The 17,324-nt window shown below is 44.1% G+C and overlaps 1 protein-coding gene across 2 annotated transcripts in view; it reads left to right on the top strand.

Moving 5' to 3' along the window:
• Glis3 (GLIS family zinc finger 3) overlaps positions 1–17,324 on the top strand; it is a 422,140-nt gene that overhangs the window by 391,690 nt on the left and 13,126 nt on the right. For both annotated transcript variants that reach the window (XM_021634256.2, XM_060388073.1), the window contains one exon: positions 4,454–4,629. In XM_021634256.2, coding sequence (XP_021489931.1) covers positions 4,454–4,629 — 176 coding nt within the window. The remainder of the gene's footprint in view (positions 1–4,453; positions 4,630–17,324) is intronic.

Genomic DNA, 17,324 nt, shown 5'->3' with positions numbered 1-17,324 from the left:
ACTGTGCTCATCGCATCTGGGACCTACTGTCTTGTGATAGACTAGGGTTAGGTACTCCATCTTTATGCTGGTCTGTCTACTGCCATGTAGGGAGTCTGATGTTAGTGAAAGAAGACAGGGGCAGCAGGAGAAGGGGCCACTGAGAGGAGGGGGCCCGGCTATAAGCCATCAGCTCTTTTCTGAGGCGTGCATAAATGCGTAGTTACAGGAACCCTTTAAGTCCCCCTTTCGCAAGAGGATTGTGTATGAGGCTTCAAACCCTCCTCCTTGCCTCCTTTTCTTGGCAAACCATTGCTCATTATAAGGTCATACCAACTCTCCACTAAGTGAGTGGAAATGGTTGACTCAGCTTGGTTTGCTTTTGTGTGTTCTGTTTCTGGTAAGCAGGGATTCCCCCCTCCCCCCCACAGTCTGTATGTGCCTATTTATACATCACTCATCTCTTTTTTTTGAGGTCCTATGAAAGGCCTAAGCACATACTAGCGGCTCGAGTAGAAGGAGATCTCTGAAATGACTATTGCAGATCCTCAGCTGGCATGGGGAAGATCTTTCTTATATCTCCTGGATACAGTGTAACTCAGAATAGAGTGATACTGCTGAGAGCTGATTTAAGGGACGAAATACTCCACAGAAGAAAAAATACAAATAACTATCTCCTGTTGTTGGCATTGAATTTTTGATTCAAGAAACATTTTCTACATCATTATCACCACATAAATAATTCTTATTCTTATCCTTATTCTTCCTCTTTTTTCTTCTTCTTCTCAATTATCGTCATCAAATATCTCCTGTAGCCTTTTCTGATCAAAATACTCAGAATATATCATTTTGATATAGTTGAGGCTCAGGTTGGCAAATAGCTACAGACACTTAGAAGGCAGGATACCCCCCCCCCCCCGCTCCACCCTTCTCTACAGTGGCAGCAGAAAGGGTGGTGAGGCAAATCACAAGCTCCAGCATCCTTTCTCATCTTCTGTTGGTTTCTCTTGTATGAGGTGTTCTAAAACTACCTGATTTCTTGGCTTCCGTGGGTTCTTGAGTGGACTTTGTAGCATCTGTCTTTCCTGGTGTCTGTTGTTTTCAGATGTGTCTGGGGCCCTCGCCTCTAACTGTAGGATTCTATCTTCACTTTCCACACTCCTGCCATAACCTCTGCTCTTAATTAGCTGTTCTGCTGTACCTAGAGCTGGTTAGCAAGCACCTGAGTACATGAAAAGTGACAGAGAGGCCATGACTTTCAGTTAAAATACTGTGTGGTGTTTTTGGCAGAAATAAAACTGATTCTAAAAATTCATGGATGAAAATAAAATGTTTTTAATTGATTCCGGTAAATTTGTATACATTCAATCTGTGCTTTAAACTCATTCCTGTGTATAAAGAGATTTCTTTTTTATTTTTTTATTTTATTTTTCTTATTAGTTATATTTTGTTAATTCTGTATCCCAGCTGTATCCCGCACCCTCATTCCCTCCCCAATCCCACCCTCCCTCCCTCATCTCCTCCCTGCCCCTTTTCAAGTCCACTGATAGGGGAGGACCTCCTCCCCTTTCATCTGACCCTGTTTTATCAGGTATCTTCAGGACTGGCTGCAAAGTCCTCCTCTGTGGCCTAGCAGGACTGCTCCTCCCTTGGGGGTCTTGTGCTGCAATTTTAAGCTGTAGATTCTTGTTTCCTTATTTCTGGAAGTTATCTGACAAGAATGATATCTTATCATAAGTAATTTCTCTGCACATGCAAAAGTTAGAACTTTTGTAGTGACTCCTTTTAAGTCAAAGACTACTTTGTGAAGACTTATTTCACTTAGAAGAATTTGTATTTAAGTTTTATTAATATTTTATGTGAAGTTAAATCTTTGTCTTCACATTCTATTACGTCTGTGCTGTGTAATATCATGTATATGAGGGAACACACAGAATACCTGAATCAACAAAGAACAGGTGTAGGTTAAGTGGAAGTCATCATAGTTTACTCTCCCAGGTCGTGAAATAATGCTAAAACTTCGTATGTGCCTAACACACTTTCCTCTTTATTTATTCTTATCACTGTATTGAATAATGTGTAACAACCAAGAAAATATGGACAGGAACTTGTATGAATAAATAACAATAATTTGTAATGGCACATGATTATGTAAATGCATACACATATAGAACCTATACCTAAAGTAATTTAATCTAGGTGATAGATGAGAAAATATTCTAGTAAATCACACTGTTGTATTTGTGTAATCTTCATTTCCTACGTAGTGCTCATAATTGAACCTTTGATCACAGCACTGAAGATGGTAAGAGCACTGGATTTTACCCCTGAGAACACTGGACTCTTTGTATTCTTTGTTCACCATTTCTACTCTTCACTAGTACAGCTCACGTGAGTCCGATGCGTCATGTTGTTCAGGGTCCTCAGATTGTTCAAGGGTCCCCAGATGGTCCCAACTTGGCTGTCCCCTCATTGCCTTGCTCGTTTGGTCATAGACTAAAAGGAGATAAGCAGAAGTACCAGAAAGAAAGAGCAGAAGACCTTCTAGCTTATTGTGTATTTTATTCTCGAAGTAAAACAAGAGAGCCAAAGGGCCTTAATTACTTTGTCTTCCAAAGTTGAAATATCAGTGTAATTACATGATAATGACACAGGGTAACCTTGCTGTTCAGATACCTTCTCCCTCCATCCTGGAAGACCGTGAGATCGGGGGCTTCTGGGACTGGGTGCCAGTGTAAACTCCATCTCTCCCCAAAGTCTGTGATTCCATAATTGCTCATTCCTCTCCTACAAGCTCAGAGCTGCTTTGGAGACACAATAAGGACATGTTCCCCAGAAAATAGCCTCCATATGGGGAATCCTGGCTTATGGGTTTTACTGGATGTTCTCAGGGCAGTGCCAGGATTTGGTTGCTGTGTTTTCTCTCAGGGCCACTCAGCATAGCTTTTCAGGGTAATCCCAATTAAGAGGATTGCTTGGAGAAGCTCCCATTTACCAGCACAGGACACGCAGCTGCTGCACTCTTTCCGTGGAGAAGAAACCTAAGTGACCAGCTCACAGGCATCCTTTCACATCTGGTTTGTGGAGATGCTCTGACCTCTTTGCTTTGAGTCTTTCTCTCGGTTCCTCTGAAGCCTTCTTAGATAATCCACTACACTTCCCAAAGTGAGATGCAAAGTGAATGTGGCATTTTGTCCCATAGCTACTCCTTTAACACAAATGTAGAAGCTCCCCTTATTAGATATGCTGCTTCAGAAACTTTTGACTTACTTCGTAAACTTGCCCTGCCCTGTGGAGTCATTTGTTCCCTATAAAATAAGTGATGTCGCAGATGTGACAATCTGCACTTGTTAGTTCAAAATAAAGCTTTATTTTTTCTGCCCAGTATAAACAGGCACCAACTAAATGTTTTCAGGTTGCTGAACTTCGGAGAGGCTAAATACTTCATTTTTATCCCAAATTATTTTGCTGCTTATTCTCATGGCATTGAAAGACCCTCTCTTTGTCTATCGTATGTATCACTGTCCCCTGCTGAACCAGCAAATTAAGCATCCTGTTAGTTTCTCTATGGACGTTCCCAACTGCAAGGCTGTTCTCACGGTTCTACCTTCCCTCACCATTGGACAGTAGAGATCATTCTGCATCTTGTGACTCGGCCCCTTCCAGTCCTCCCTCACAATGAGAAGATAAATATACATTTGTCCATTTCCTCAGTGATTTCTCCTTGTTTCAATATCAGTATAACTCCTTTCAGAAACCAGTGTTCTGGGGCTGGGGATAGAACTCAGCGGTAGAGCACATGCCTCTTGTGTGCAAGTCATTGGAGTCAACAGAACCCAAGACGCCACCAGTTTTGTGATTGTAACACGTTCTTGCAAAGAATGCTGTACGTTGCATTCTCTCCACGCCATCAGGAATGTTCTTTGCCCAGCACAGAACCCAAGCTGACCTCTCAGGCTCTGGTGTTCAAGGCTCATTTGACCTTTGAGGTTTAAGTCATTTTACTCCTGGCAAGAGAGAATGTATTGTTTAGGAGACTGCCGTTAGGAGAGGGTCATAATAAGGACCCGTAACACTTCTTGGACCTCAGATAGGCCTTACAAAACAAAATGTTTATGAGCTAAGTGTAAATGACTCAGAAACATACGAATCAAATTTCCCCTAAAATGCGAACGGATTTTAAAATTAGCAGGAAAAGGGCCTGGCAAGAGATATGCTTTGAATTTCACAAAACCCTGAGGATTTGGAATGCAGTTTAAGAAGCTTGACAAACCCAAACTGTGACTAAGGTTTTCTTTCTTGGCAACTTTCCGTCCCTCTGTGTCTCAGAGAAGAACTCGGTGGTTGGAAGGGAGAGAGAAAGGTTATGAAGGGTTTTGGAAAGAGTATATTGTCATACTTGCATAGGGCCAGAACAGGGACTTAGCAGGCTTTGAAGAGTTGGTCATGCTGCCTTTTGTATTTGTTTTCCCAGGTTTGCACCTCCGACTCCGTCTCCTCACCACATCAGCCCGGGAAGGGTTCCAGCCCCTCCATCACTGCTACAGAGAGCACAGCCTCCCCACACCCAGCAGCCACCAGGCTCCCTCCTCAAGTCCTACCAGCCAGAAACAGACTCTCCTTTTCAGTCAAATGGTATCCACGTCCATGGTAAGCAGTTGCTGGCAGGCCTTGGCGGTTTGAAAGGCAGTGTTTTGCTGTTGCCTTTAATCAGATGTCCTGGGGACTGGTTACGGGTCTCAGATGTTCTGTTTTACATCCTGCACCAGCTTTTAGAAGGTTTCCCCCAAACAGCACACTTATTAGGCGTGGAATTTTATAGTATTTTTCTCAGATGACCTGGCTTATGACACCCATAGTTGTCAGCCCAAGACACTTGTGTATGTTCCTGGGACACCTCAAGGGCAGGCTCCTGAATGAGCAGGAGACTGTGAGAAAAGAAGACCCAGGGGTGCTGTCTTCTCCCCGTAAGCCAGGTCAAAACCTTCCCCAGCTCCTTAGCACTGTCATCGCCCCTGGTCCTGAACTTTGAGCAGCATCTCATCTGCATTTCTTTGGTAGAACTTCCAATCTCTCCATCTTGTAGATGCTCTGAATAAAACATACCCTCTTCATTAATATATAAACTTGCTTCTGAGGCCAGAATTGTCTGACCCATCACCATATCTCTTAGGGAACTCAACACATTTCTTCATGTATAGTAATGACTATACATATTCATATGCGAAGAAAGGAACATAAGGAAATGAGAAATCACAGTGGCTTACATTCTGTGCCAGTGTGTGTTCAACAAGGACCATGCTCGGAGGACTGAATGTACTGTGATTTCTTTTCTTTATTCAACCTCATTTCTCCAGTTCAAGCATATACCCTAGTGGACTTCCACAGACAACTGAAATGCCAAGCCATAGAGACGCCAACTGCCAAATCCTTTTACTTCCCGTTGTCAGCATTCTTTGTAAGGAGACCCCAGATGATTCTAAAAATGAGTCTTTCGTCTTCATCTTCACCAATACCATATATTGATACGGGTTATCACTTGGAATTAATGGGTGGCGTCCTGAGCCAGTGTTTACTCTGAGTGTGAATAAGGCCCCTAGCTAGTACACTCCGTAGTATTGTGGTGCTAAACTTGGTCAAGAGCCTCAAAGCAGAGTCCTGAGCAGCAGGGAGGAGACTAGTTAAGAAGATGTTAGTGACTGTCTATAGCAAGGGTGGACACTGACAAGCCAGGGTCACAGAGCTACTTCCAACTCCCCCTCCCACCCCTCCACACTGTTAACACTGTTTCCCAACAAAACTTAGACTCTTCAGTCCAGTGGCAGTTTCTACCTTCTACTTGCGAGCACCTTCCTGCACTTCTGTTATACCAGGAAATGATTTTGTAAGTGCCTGTCAGAGGTGCACAAGGTGAGGTATATAAGAACGGAAGAAGGAGTTCTCTTCCTGGACAGTCAGGCAGCTTGTCTGAGGAAGGGAAACCCAAGGCCATGTTCTGAAAAGCTAAATGAACCCCTCTAGGAGGGGCATTGGCAGCACGGGCTCGGTGGAAGTTCGGGTAGGTCTGCAGTGTCGTAGTGTTGTAGATCCTGTGGAAGGCAGTATACCCTGCTTTGATTACAGCTATGAAAACGGTTTTGAAAAAACCGTTAAACCTTAAAAAAACCTTAAACCTTAGCCTATGTGCAGAAAAACTACCCGGCAAGGAATTTAGCTGAAACACTGATAGTTTGTTTTTAATCGGGCTACCCTTTGCCGCGTCCCTTCTTATTTTCTAACAAAACTTTTCAAGAGGGTGATGAAGGAGGCCAGTTTGTATGGGAATCCTGTAGTCTCTGAACTACATGTCCATGGGCCAGCTTTTGTGCCTGGGATCGCAGTTGCCAATGGGGACAGTGTCATCTCGTTTCTCTTATCACTTGTTACAAGAAGCGGATAAGAAAAGCAGCAGGTGTGGGCTTGCCTCGTTGCAGTCTCTTCTTTCTCCTTCCCTTTTCTTTACTCGGCTCTGAGAACAAGGATCGTGTTTGTGGCCCCAGGGCAAGCATAATACTTGGCACAAAGTAGGCATTTAATGAGTTTCTTACTGGATGAGTAATTGGCACTTTCTCATTCAGCAAATACATAATACACCAAGAGGATCCAGAGAGCATCCTCCATGTTACTTTGGCAAAATGCTCTTTCTCTACATTTCTTCTTTGGAAAGATAAATAATGAATATATTTCAGCTTGAAAATGTCACTTTTTTTTAACTTCCACTTCTTTAATTATTAAAAGCTTGTATATCCAGTGAGAAACAGAGGATATCAGACATAAATTAGGGTCAAGATACAGTTAGGGAAAATGAGAATTCGTGAGCTGTTCCAGGAAGATGGCCAAGTGTAGCTACTGTGATGAGATCGCAAAGAAAGTGTCCATGCTTTAGTCACCAGTGAAGGGCTAGGGACACGGGTGCGGCCTAATCCTTCTCTAAGCAGGTTCCCAAGAAGAGCTTTAAAAAAAAAATCCTAAAACTTTCTGAGTGCAAGCATTTCTCACCAGCCAGTCCTTAGATAAGGGCAAAAATGTATATGCTGTTTTTCTAGGGGCGAGTGCGCCTTCTTACCAGGTGCACTTAGGACCTGCAGCTGTCTGCTTTTGTTGTTCATATTCACTGGACAGAGGTACAGGGCATCCCAGTGACAGCGGAGCTTCGTCCTCTTTTACTAAAACACCATCTTCTACGCCACAAGCTGTGCCAGAGTTTGTAACCCAGTGGCCGCAGTGAGCCTCAGCTCCTCCTTTGAAGATGGAGTGATGTTCATGGCCTTACGGAGCATCATCAGCCCAAGTTGTCTCAGGGAGATGCAGGGACTCTCCTGAGATGTGATTGTCTTACACAAAACTTAGAAGGTCAGAATTCAGAGGGGCCTTGGTTGCACTGAAGAAGAAGAAAAGGAGGTCCTCTGGGCTTTGTCAATCATCCACCAGTTGGAACTGAACCTATTACCAATGTGTGCTGAACTTGTATTTTTATTAGAGGGAAAAGGTGTACACCTTTGTAAAGAATTAACACCAGCATCCTTTCCTCACCTCAGTTTTACTGATTCTCCATCCACTCCATCCAGTCAGATTGCCCAAGAGGATAAGGTGTCCTTTCTTCCTGATGTTTAAACGTTGGTAGACTTCTCCAGTCTCTGTTTGGACGATATCTCTCAGGCAACCTCTCAGGACATTTGAGCTTTTCTTTCAGATGTCAACATAAGGCCACTCTTTCCAATGATGTAAGCTTGCTCTTTTCTCGTGCTACGGTAATTCTCTTGCCCAGGCAAGCTTCAGAATTGTGCCTGGATTAGTTGCCCAAGAGTTGATATTTGTGCATTTTGTTATGGTACTGATGGATCCTTTCTTTTTAAATGCCTCATTCACCACTGCTTGTTCAGATGCCATGGGAATTCCTAGAAGAGAATTTTCACAGTCTTCCTGCTTCTGGGAGCACCAAGAAGAAGCCAGGTTCACTTCAACGGGTGTTTGTTGGTCCCCCTCTCAGTTCCAGGCAACAAGAATGCCATTTAATGGCTGCCATACTGCAGTGGTTGAAAGGGGAAAAAGGACCCTGACACATTGTGACGAAGATGTTACCAAAGGGTTTATAGAGACCATACCTCCTGAAAAGGACTTTGAAGCTGAATAGTTCACAGGGCAGGTCTGGGGGAGCTCCGTTCCCTCCTGAGGAGAAGCAAAGGGCACAAGGACAGAGCATAGATGTCAGGGCAGAGAATGCAGGGAAGAAAGCCTCCGGGAGCTGGCTGGCATCCTGCGGGCTGCACAGGTTAAGTTCAGGGTAGAGGAGAGGATGTGGGAGAACAAGGTGGGCTCAGAAAGGGTGACACACTCAGTGCCGTCACCCTGACGTTTTACAAACGTCATACAGAGATGTGTGATAGGGTGGCTCAGTGTGGGCAGGAAATTTAAGCTCCTCCCAGGGCAGAACTAGGTCACACTAGAACACTCAAGTGACCGGGAGGGAGTTTGACTCTCTCAGATGCCACTGGGAGATTGAGGGAGAATTACCGTGGCGCTGTGTGTGTTCACAATCTTTCTGAAGAGAGGAAGGATGGATCCGAAAAGAACAAGTGGAAACACACTCAACGTTGGTGCTACAACAGGCTGAAGCCCTTTTAAGTGCTCTCTTAATAAAATGTAAAATGAGCACACAACCGCCAGGGGATTCCTGCTCAAGAGAAGGGCACACCTTGCCTTGCACAGACCTCAGCTTCTGCCTCTCCCTTGCATACACTGGACACAGACTGCAGGCCATGTGTACTGTTCCTTTGTGTCTCTCCCTCGCGCGTGTGAGTGTGTACGCACGCATGCCTGTGTCTGTGTGGGCTATGTGTGTGTTTCTGTGGGTGTGTTTGTGGGTATATATGTGCATAGAAGCCAGGGGACAGTGTCAGTTTCTTCTCTGATCATGCTTCACGCTATCTTTTTGGACTGGGAGTCTCACAAAACCCAGCGCTCCTCGGTTGGGTAGGCAAGCCTGCCGGCTGATAATCTCTAGGGATCCAGCTGCTTCCGTGCCCCACGGCAGTGTGGTTTCAGATGGCAGCTGGTACAGCGACACCTCTATTTCTTTTGGGTACCCGGGATCTACAATTGGATCTTCATGCTTATGTGACAAATACTGTAGTCTACTCTGCCCCTATCCTGTGGATTTCTGATAACCACGCAGATGACTGTGGCTACCCTGACTTGACTGCCCACTTCCTCTTGCATGGTTTGAGTGTTTTGGTCAGAGATTGGTCTTTCCTGAAGACCCAGCTGTTTCACATAAGCATTTGTAGGGGGTATGAGCTTCCAGATTTTATTGATGGTGTGTTAGTAGCAACAGCTGGGTACAAGTTCACTGTTTTTACATGACAAGATACCTAACATGAGAGCATGCCGGCCAGTGGAACAGCTTAGTTGAGCCGACAGTATCCTGTTCTACCGCCTTCTACTTTGTCACCTTGAAAGGGGCCTCTCCCATCATCCTGGTCTCAGCAGATATGCTGGTGTTCTACCCGTCTGATGTTGGCTTAGGAAGAGAAGACAGAGAACGCATGTGTCCCAAGCTTGCTTACATGGTGTCCCTGAAGTGCAAAGCTGAGTTTACTGGACACACACACTGGGGGATGGGTCCACCTCACTTTCTCCCCAGTGTTTTTCTAATCTGTAAAATGGGCAGTCCTGCCAATCTTGCACACAGGTTCATTCACTCTGCCTCTTGGGAATCAATCCCTCCTTTAAGGGCTCTGCCCAGATTTTGCCCAATCTCCTCTAACCTCTTGGGCGCCTCTCAGGATTCCTCTGCTTATTCTCATTTTTTTTTCACTCCTTTGGAGTTTCCAGTTGCCAACACCTCATCATCCATGGTCCAGTTATTTGGTTTCATTAGGAAAACACTATGAGGCTATTTGATGCCAGCACGGTAGCAGTGGGAAGTAGGAGCCCTTGCTTTGGTCACAGCCCCTGTGGTTTATAAGCTGTCTTTTTCATGATTTAAAATACGCTCTGTCTGCGGGCCCCCAAAGGAGAAAGCCAGACAGTGTCCAGACAACAGTGGCATTTTCCTACCTCAGTATGAAGCTATAAGCTTGTCAGTCCAGTTCAGATTGACTGCATGGGGAACAAAGGGCTTCCAGCTACCAACAGGCCTCAAAGAACAAAACCGTTACACACGGATCGTTCTAACCAGCCTATCTTTCCAGCTCTGGAAATCACAGCACATTCTATGTAAACGAGAGTGCTGTGGCAGGTAGAGGTTAATTCACCTCTTCTTCCTTGGCTGTTTTCTGACCATGATTGCATAATAGCACTTTCCATGAAAACTTCTTTGCGTTATTGCCACAACTGATCTCATTGCTGGAGATTTAGAATGTTAAATCTTTAAAGGTTAACTTTTTTTTTTTTTAAATACAGTCTACATACTCACCTTCCATGGGAAATTTAGTCACAGCTGCATCCGGGAGATTGCGAAAGAATAAAGTCTAGAAATTGTATTACTTAAGTTAAGTGTGAGCATGTCACAACTCTGAAATCCCAAGAAGACACGTAGAAGTGATTAGAAATCAAATGTCGTCGACCTCACTTAGAAACTTGTGACATATTCACAAAAGAAATGAGCTAGGGAGTGTGTTTAATGCTATTCAGATGTTTCCGGCAGCCATAATCAGGAGTTCTTTTCAGTCTCAGCTCTGGTGCTGTTAAGGCCTTTAGAGTACTAAGGATTGATGATTAGAGGCACAGAAATCCTTAATTACTCTCGCACTCTTAATTAGTACACAGTTACCCCAAGCACAGTTTTCCATAAGTAGTACTTGATAAATTCTGACAGCGTGCTAATTCTACAAAAACAAAAGTTAAATTTAGTTGCAGAGGTGCAGGTCGGTGGCATTCCAACATCACAGGCTTTGTGGGAAGGGGTGTAAGGTGGTCATCTTAAGTCAGAAATGCTGCCTGAGTGATGGATTATGGAACTGAACAGTGAGAAACCTACATCTGTGATACGAATACGTGAAGAATTGGCACCCAGAAGTACGTGTGCGAGCACACACCTGACCACATGGATTCAGCCTACCAGATTCACGTGCTGTGTTTGGGCCGTAAGAATACTCAAGTGCCAAAAACGACTAAAGCCTGAGTTTATGTAAGGCAGGGAGCACGTCTTGCCATGGTGCCTAACAAGTATTTTTAATAAATGCGAATGAATAGGAAGAAAAGGCCTTGCAGATTGGAAGAGCCAGCATTGGCAAGCTCGGGCCTCACACTTAATGATAGGATTCTCACACACCTTCTTTGTGCTGTCACCCTTTGAACTCATTTCCCTATTGATAGGCCTTTTAAAAGACTTGCTTTTCTGGCCTGTCTCTTCAATTTATGTACATACATGCCTGTGTGTTTACAGCCACATACTATGTTTTTACAAACTTTCTCAGAAAATGTTTCTGGACTACTGTGGTGGACATCTTTCTCAGGCAAGAAACCTGTCCCAGGCTTGCCCTCCAACCAAAAGACATGGAAGTCCTGTTGCTTGCCAAGAGATGCCATTTTAAGTTTGTCCATCTGTACAGCAAAGCTGGGTAGGCTGCTTTAATTTTTTTTTCTTTAGTGAGCAGCATGACTGAGCATCTTTTCATGTCACTGCTGACCACTGAGGGAAGTTGCTTTTTTTTTTTTTTCCTGAGGCAAGTTTTAATGACAGAGAAGCAGTAACAGAAACAGTGGCTTGGGCTTCTGCGCCATTTTAGCTGCCTGTTTGCTCATTCCTCTGTCGGTCAAGCAGTGGAGTGCTTTGTTTTTATGTCTGTTCTTAAACTGGAAATTGAGTTTCAAGAATCTCAGAAGTTTTATTTAAGAGAAGGAAGAAACGTCTAGAGAAAAATCTCCATTGGCTGTTGTGACTTACCAATCACAAAATTTAAAAGTAGCCTGTGGTAAGTGTTCTAGATAAAGTGGTTTTTCATTATTTTGAGGAAATAATAACAGGTTTTCAGGAGGAAATATTCTTTCTTAGAGTTGAAAGTTATGAAATTTTGTCTCTAGTGAGCAGAATTTTGAAGAAGAAGAAAACTATTCTTTCTCATAACTCTATTTTAAGGGCCCCACCAAACTCCATCAGGATGGACGTGCTAATGGCAATCTGTGAGCCTTGCCTTTTACTTGGAATTTTCTTTTGTATGTGTGATAAACAGTTCACAGTTTAGAACAAAAACGTGAAGAGCTATGGGTAGAGATCTCCTAAATGAGGAAAAATGGAAAGAAAAAAGAAAAACCCACACAGCGGGAACATGTGAGTTCCCGGTAGTGAGATCACCATGTTAATAACATAGAAAAGCAAACACTGTAGCCCTGAAGTGGCTTGGTCTGCCCCCATTCATCTCATTTCTGCTCGGTGCCATGTTGCAAAATCATCCCTTTTGCCGTAGAATTTCTTGTTGGTTTTCTTACAGTTGGTAGGGTTCTTTTGGGTTGCAGGAATGTTTTGTCTCTAATCTAACCAAATCATTCTGACTAAACCCTCTATCACATTCTTTTGCAAGGCCTTCAAGAACCGTGCCTCATAAGTCACAGTTCTGGCAAAGTGGAAGCATTTAGGCATGCCTTCTCGATCGTTTGAATGTAACCACCAGCCCCTCCCTCCCTTTCTGCATTTCTTCACCAAGTCCAACCTCGTATCACACCTCCCAAAGCAAGTTCTCAGATTCCTTATCATTATGGCAACGTGACTCAGGAAATCTGGATCAGTCCCATAATTACCCAAAGCCCTTTGCAACTCTAGATCAGGCCTGATGTAGCAGTTTCTCAGCAAGAACGTGTAGTAATACCCACTTCTATATTAACACATGCTTAAATTCTGCTCCCATAGATGTTCTTCTTTGTCCGGTGGCAGTTAACTGCATAGAAACCATCCTTCCTTGCAATCACGTATATGAAAAATGGCATTATATTGCTAACTCTCAGGTCTCCTACCCACTTTTTGTTCTGTCTTCAGGTTTAATGGTCTGTCTGGCAGCCAGTGGAAAATAGTGACACGGAACAATAAAACAACCCAGATTTTCTAGTTAGAGCCCATCCTAGTTTACCTGCCAACTTGACACAAGCAACAGTTACTGAGAAGGGTGTCTCACCTAATGGATTGTCCAGATAAGACTTGCCTGTGGGGTGTTTATTAATTAATGGAGGAGAGCCAAGCCCATAATGGGTGGCAGAACCCCTGTGCAGCTAATTTTGGGCTATATAAGAAAACTAGTTATAAACAGTCTGCAAGGGAGCCAGCAAGAAACATGGTTTCTGCTGTGTTCCTTGACTGTGAATTCATTCCCCGGGACAGGGGTTATGTATGAAACAGCAGACAGGGCTGCTTTGAGGCTCCTTCTTTGACTTCCCTCAGTGACACCCTGTGACCTGGAAGCATGAACCAGATAAACTCTTGCCTCCTCAACTTAGTTTGGGTCAGAGTGTTTGATCAAAGCAACAGAAATCAAACTAGACCAAAGCTCATCCTATTTTTTAATTTTTATTTTTTACATTAATTACAGTTTATTCACTGTATCCCAGCTGTGGTCCCCTCCCTCATTCCCTCCCAATCCCACCCTCCCTCCTTCATCTCTTCCCATGCCTCTCTCCAAGTCTACTGATAGGGGAAGTCCTTCTCCTCTTCCATCTGATCCTAGCCTGTCAGGTCTCATCAGGATTGGCTGCATTGTCTTCCTCTGAGGCCTGGCAAGGCTTCTCCCCGCTCAGGGGGAGGTGGTCAAAGAGCCAGTCACTGGGTTCATACTAGAGACAGTCCCTGTTCCCCTTACTAGGGAACCCACTTGGATACTGAGCTGGCATGGGCTACATCTCAGCAGGGGTTCTAGGTTATATCCATGAATGGTCCTTGGTTGGAGTATCAGAAAAGATCATTCCAGTGAGGTATCCCAGAAACAGAAAGACACACATGGTATATACTCACTTATAAGTGGGTATTAGGTATATAATATAGGATAAGTCTACCAAAATCTGTACACCTAAAGAAGCTAAGCAAGAAGGAGGGCCCTGGGTAAGATGATCAATCCTCACTCAGAAAGACAAACGGGATAGACATTAGAAGAAGGAGAAAACAGGGAACAGAACAGGAGCCTACCACAGAGGGCCTCTGAAAGACTCTACCCAGCAGTCTATCAAAGCAGATGCTGAGACTCATAACCAAACTTTGGGCAGAGTGTAGGGAATCTTATGAAAGAAGGGGGACATAGTAAGACCTGGAGAGGACAGGAGCTCCACAAGGAGAGCAACAGAACCAAAGTATCTGGGCCCAGGGGTCTTTTCTGAACCCATTCTATTTTTCTCAACTTAGTTGGTTTTCCTCTAAGAAAAATTCCATGATAGAAAGGGACCTCACAGTAGTTCCTCAAACTTATATACCACCATGTGCAAGGATCCTGATTCCTAATCCTCAGTGGTGTTCCTTATCGCCATCAAGATTTTCACCAAAGGCTACCGCCATGGTTTCATTCACTCATTCATTGATTCATTTTCACAGTCATTTTTTTGGTTTTTTGTTTTGTTTTGTTTGTTTTTTTTTCTATGTACCAGGTCCTCGTCTGACTACTAAAGCTGTATTAATGGGATCAAATAAAAAACACAGAAGTCCATGGCACTTCTGAGTTTCTATTTGCCTAAGGGGTATCTGTTGTAGGTTATATCGTTTAATAATTGTGTTCCTTAACAATTTACACAGACTTTGAGTTCAGTAGTCAGAGAATATTTCCTGCCCAAAGAATGCCGTAATCTTTATGTTCCCTGTAGCTCATTACACATTTCAAGATGCAAACTTAAATACTAGAAGGGTGATGTGCAATGGGATGGGATTAAGTAAGAGGGGAAAGCCTCTGTCGACTGGGTACACTCATCGGCGTTGACTCCCTGAAGCAGCAGCGGGAAGATGCTGACCCAGAGAAAGAGGTGAGCGGGGAGGGGGGGGCAGGTGTTGCTCGTTGGGTTATGCACAGGGGCACTTAGTGTTCGTATGTCCTGAGAGGACACAGAGTCAGATTGTCTGGTGGCAAGTGGAAGAAGATGAGAAAGATCCTGTGAGGTTTCAGAAGGACTGCCTACCCGCTCACCTCAGACCTCAGCGGGATTCTGTCTTACTCCTGGATTGGAGCGCTGGAGATTTTATCATCACAGTTTGGGATTCAGAACAACCAGAAATCACCTAGTTAGTAAAGCGGGTGTATCTCGGGGCCTTGTTTGCAGCTAGACAGTAGAAATCCAGGTCACAGGATTACTGTAGAGAGAACAGTCGGAAGAAGATCTGCATCATTCATAAGGTCCCACGCTTTCGCCCTGGCCAAGAACTGACTCATAAAAGGCATTAGAGGAAGGAGCCAGGCAAATCATCTGACTGATGCCTGCTAGGCTTGTAATTCTAGGTCACTTGAAGCCCCAAGGTCCAGTGGAAAACCTGGTCCGGCTCAAAAAGAGAAGATGCCTCTCTGAAGAGCTCTCCTCTTCCATTTCAGATGGAATCCAGGCCCTTGAGATTATGGTGATGTCAAATGTTTTTTAAAAACCATTTCATGGTGTTCTTAGAGCCTTCCAAATGACATGTAAGATATCCCTCATTAAACACTGGTTTCCAGGCCCTTTTCCAGCAGTTGTTCTTCTCTGGGTCTTTCTTGGAGCCCAGGAACACATCAGTTCTGCCCAGGTGGAGCTGGTGCGTGTGGCATCCATTTTGAGTCCCTCTGGCCTCATTCTCAGGGGGTGCCCTCAGCACATCCTCCGTCACATCTAGGACAGAAGAATTCGTCTGCGTCTGATAGTTTCCCTCTTTCTGTGCTAAGAGGTTCCTCATGCAGCATGACCTAAGTACCGTAGAGAGCCAGAATGGCCTTTGCGGGAAGACAGAAACAGATACATTAATTAAGCTCTCGTTCTTTGCCATCCTCTTCTTGTACTGTTGTAGGTCTGAGAACCACTAAGTCAGCAGTGCTTAGGGTGCTTAGGAGAAGGAGCCCGACCACCATGGGCAGCTGTGATCTGTGCTCTGGTGCCAGTATTTGTCATGAACTACATCAGCAAACAGACCAAGGTTAGAATCTTAGTTCTGAAACTTGGTGATTGGAGGTCTACATGAGTTAATCTAACTTTGCTATTTCTTTTCAGTAAGCTGGGGACAATACAACTTATCTGAAAGGCTGTGGTCAGTGTGAAGATTGTGTAAAAATCCCTGGGCCAGTGCTTGGCTTTGAACCAACAAGTACTATGTCCTTTGCTTCTTTAAAACGGTTGTCCAAGCAGATGCCACAACACTAAGCAAACTGTGCTTTTGAAGTATCTCTGCATAGGAACTGTCGTTGAGAGAGCTGTGAACTTAGGAAGACAGTTACAGTGACCATTTTAGGTATGCTGCTGATTTGCATTAAGTAGAGGTAGACTAGTACGTAATTACAAACATCTTGGCTATTTAGAAATATTAGTATAGTTGGAAGAGTTTCCTACTTTATTTGCAATTGCATCAGACAAACCAAATACCAGTTATAGAGTGTTGAGCGGTCCTTCTGCTTCCCTGCCATTTGTTTCAGCTACCTAGTTCCAAAGAAGAAGCATCAAGTGACTTTGTATGAAGGGCTCTCTAGGGTGTCTTGACATTAAAGTATCTGGCAAGTAATGAATACAAGGTCCCCAAAGCTGTTCTCTGAGCAAAACTTGAGTGCATGGAATCAGTCTAATAATTATGCATGACCCCCTAAACCCCTAAAACTGTTGGATTTTTAGGGGCTCCTCACCTAATAATTCCCTCTTCTCATTGGCCTCTGTAATTGATTACAGAGGTATTCAAAGTGGAGGGGGGTGTCTCAGTTTTCTAAGAGAATCATAGCCGTGATGTAGGCAAAGAAATGAGAAGAGCCAGGATACAGGAAGATATCACACCCTCCTTTGTCCCTTACTCTTGTTTTCTATCAAAATTTGTATTGGCAGAGATGGCCTGTGCTAGTTAGTTATTGTCAACCCGACACAAACTTGAGACGCCTAAGAAGAAGAAGCCCATTGAGGAATTCCCTGCATCAGAGTGGCCCTTGGTGCATTTTCTTGACTGATTGCTCAGTGATGGAGGAGGGCCCAGTACAGTATGAGTGGAACTTTCCCTAAGTCAGTGGCCCCAGGTTATAAAAAAAAGAAGGTAGCCAAGCAAGCCAGAGTGAGCCAGCAGGCAAGGAAGCTGTGTTCCCTTGTGTTCTCTGTTTCAGTTCCTGTCCAGAGTTTCTGCCTAGTGAGAGAGATGATATAATTCCCTTTCACTCCACGTTGTTTTTTGTTCATGCTGTTTA

Source organism: Meriones unguiculatus, chromosome 1 (genome assembly GCF_030254825.1).
Source record: "Meriones unguiculatus strain TT.TT164.6M chromosome 1, Bangor_MerUng_6.1, whole genome shotgun sequence".
In the NCBI taxonomy this organism is placed as follows: Eukaryota; Metazoa; Chordata; class Mammalia; order Rodentia; family Muridae; genus Meriones; species Meriones unguiculatus.
Note: the sequence above shows the minus strand (reverse complement) of the source record. Positions and strands in the feature narration are given on the sequence as shown.